Source organism: Teleopsis dalmanni, chromosome 2, assembly GCF_002237135.1.
Source record: "Teleopsis dalmanni isolate 2A chromosome 2, ASM223713v2, whole genome shotgun sequence".
NCBI classification, from domain to species: Eukaryota; Metazoa; Arthropoda; class Insecta; order Diptera; family Diopsidae; genus Teleopsis; species Teleopsis dalmanni.
The window spans coordinates 83,913,288-83,915,682 of NC_051847.1; the positions used below are offsets into that span (position 1 = coordinate 83,913,288).

Sequence of the window (2,395 nt, forward strand, 5' to 3'; positions counted from 1 at the left end):
ACAATTAAACGCATTTATTTAAAAATGTTGGCAAATATTTCGTTCTTTATTTAAGAATAAGCACTGATGAAGTTCTTAAATAAAGAACGAAATATTTGCCAACATTTTTAAATAAATGCGTTTAATTGTTCGGGTCTGTAAGCTGATAAGAATCAAAATACAAAATAAGTTGTATTCACAAACATGAGTAACAAACTCGATAACTGATTAATATTATAAAGTACAAACCGACATTAACAACATATTTTTACGAGATTTGTTTAGATACTACTAGAGTTAATTTCATCAAGAAAGGCCACCGAATACCAACAAACTAAACTAATAACAATATTACATACTAAAAAACATATCTGAAATCAGTTTTGGAATGTGTTGAAGTGTCAGTCACAACAACAATTCATATGATCAATATATGAAATAGGATATCTGAGAAATTTCTGGCACATTAAAATCACGGGAACCAAGAGATCGCGGTGTTCCCTAAGCTTAAGAGACCACTCCATGGATACTGTTTCGAAATGATTATGGAAAAAACACAGAATCAATCGGTGTGCATTTTCCGAAAACCCGGGGATATACGTCATTGGAAGACAAATTTTTGGTTTAGGATCGGATTTGATTCTACACACTATAGAATCAAATCCGTATGGTCCGTTTGCGATAATCATTTTGAATCAAAATAATAATTAGAATTTTTATATATTCCTTGTGAAAAATAGGATCACTGATATTCAGTACACGTCTAATCAAATTCGTCCAGTATTTGTAGGTTTTTGATACCAAATAATTTTAATTTTATGGTTATGTCTAACTATTTCGTCAAGATAGTCAAGTTTTTCGGATTCTTCTTCTTCTTTGGCAAACTTTATATATCTATATAGATTATAATTCCATCGGTGTAGAACTTTCATCGACGTATTACATCTTTGGTTAGACGGCGGGTCAGGCCTTTATGGTGGACACATTGTTATGATAGAACACAACTTCTCTGTTGTTGACCAATTCTAGTTATTTTGTTCAATGGTCGAGTTGTATTGAATAATGAACCGAATTAACTATTAATATAGGCTTGAGCAGCTCTTAGTAAACAATCACCTTTTAATCCTACTGAATATAACCAACTTAACCTTGTCAATCCAAGCTTTGAAGTAATTAGTTGAGGGTTAGTGGCCTTTGACCATAATCTCTTGCATCGGTTAATGTCATATTTGATTTATATTTTATCTAACGTAATAATTCGCTTCAAAAATGGTTTGATTTCGCTGCATTTCAGCAGCGTGTCATTAATAGTAATTCGTTCAATCAAATTCTTTGCGTTAATTCGTACGCTACCAAGATATGGAGCATCTTTGCGTAGCTTGCTTTTTTCAAAGGATTGTCTTGTGGTTGATGTTTACCGTCTCCTGACAGCTTGTGTGCCGGTCTCGATACATTATTTGCAAACATTCATCTACTTTTTTAGTAAGCGGCCGATTAGAGGAATATGTTTCTTTGGCATAGAAAGTTCTGGAACGGAATCAAGCAAACACCCCTACGTAAACCGCACAGATTCTTTGGCATATTTTGTATTAAAATTAAATTTATGTTTTTTAATTTAATATTAACTAAATGTGCTTAATATTTTATATTTAAAAAAAAATTTGACACTTTTTTTACATCTGTAAGAAATATTATACACGAACTTATATATATCTATACACATATAGAGAAATCTCTTTAGTATATTGTTATAAACTACAGCCGCAAGATGACAACTGCAAAAAAGAAAAGTATCTATACCGTTCAGAATACATACCCAGATAGGGTGGAGACAGAAGAGGCAGTTATGAGTGAACTGACCGTAAAAATTGGGACGATAGAAACTGCAATGCTCTTGCTCAGCTCCATGGAGGAGAGTGTACTGATAACAGTTTTCAAACATTTATTGGAATATTCGCGCCCAAGAACTGAAAACATTGCAGTTCTTCGTGAAAAGGGGCTTTTAGATCTGCTTCAAGAAAAAAATCTTTTGATAACAAATGAGAGTGTAATTATTAAACGTTTCGCGCTTTACCTAACTACCGTCATGATAGAAAATATGAACACACTTGAAGACTTGGAAGTAGAAAAAGTAATGGATCTTTTGGACAAATGTGTAGAATTTTATAATGTTGAAAATGATACATTTTGTATAGAATATCTTTCTGCGATCATAAACAAATGTTTAGATGATCCCAGAATGGCACGAAATATGTTACAACAAGAGGAATACTTAAAGAAATTAGCAGGTATTATAAAGTATTCGGATAGTCCTGATATTATGTTGCAATCATTTGAAGCACTTGAAAAAATGCTACGTCTATTAAACACTGAGGATTTGCAAGTATTTGTTGAAGATCCGCATTTTCCAGTAGAT

At 32.4% G+C, this 2,395-nt stretch overlaps 1 protein-coding gene across 1 annotated transcript in view; it reads left to right on the plus strand.

Annotated features, from left to right (window-relative positions):
* The first annotated feature begins 1,747 nt into the window (after positions 1-1,747).
* Positions 1,748-2,395, plus strand: part of LOC119674949 — a 16,026-nt gene continuing 15,378 nt past the window's right edge. Inside the window, exon 1 of the mRNA XM_038086105.1 lies at positions 1,748-2,267. Coding sequence (XP_037942033.1) covers positions 1,748-2,267 — 520 coding nt within the window. The remainder of the gene's footprint in view (positions 2,268-2,395) is intronic.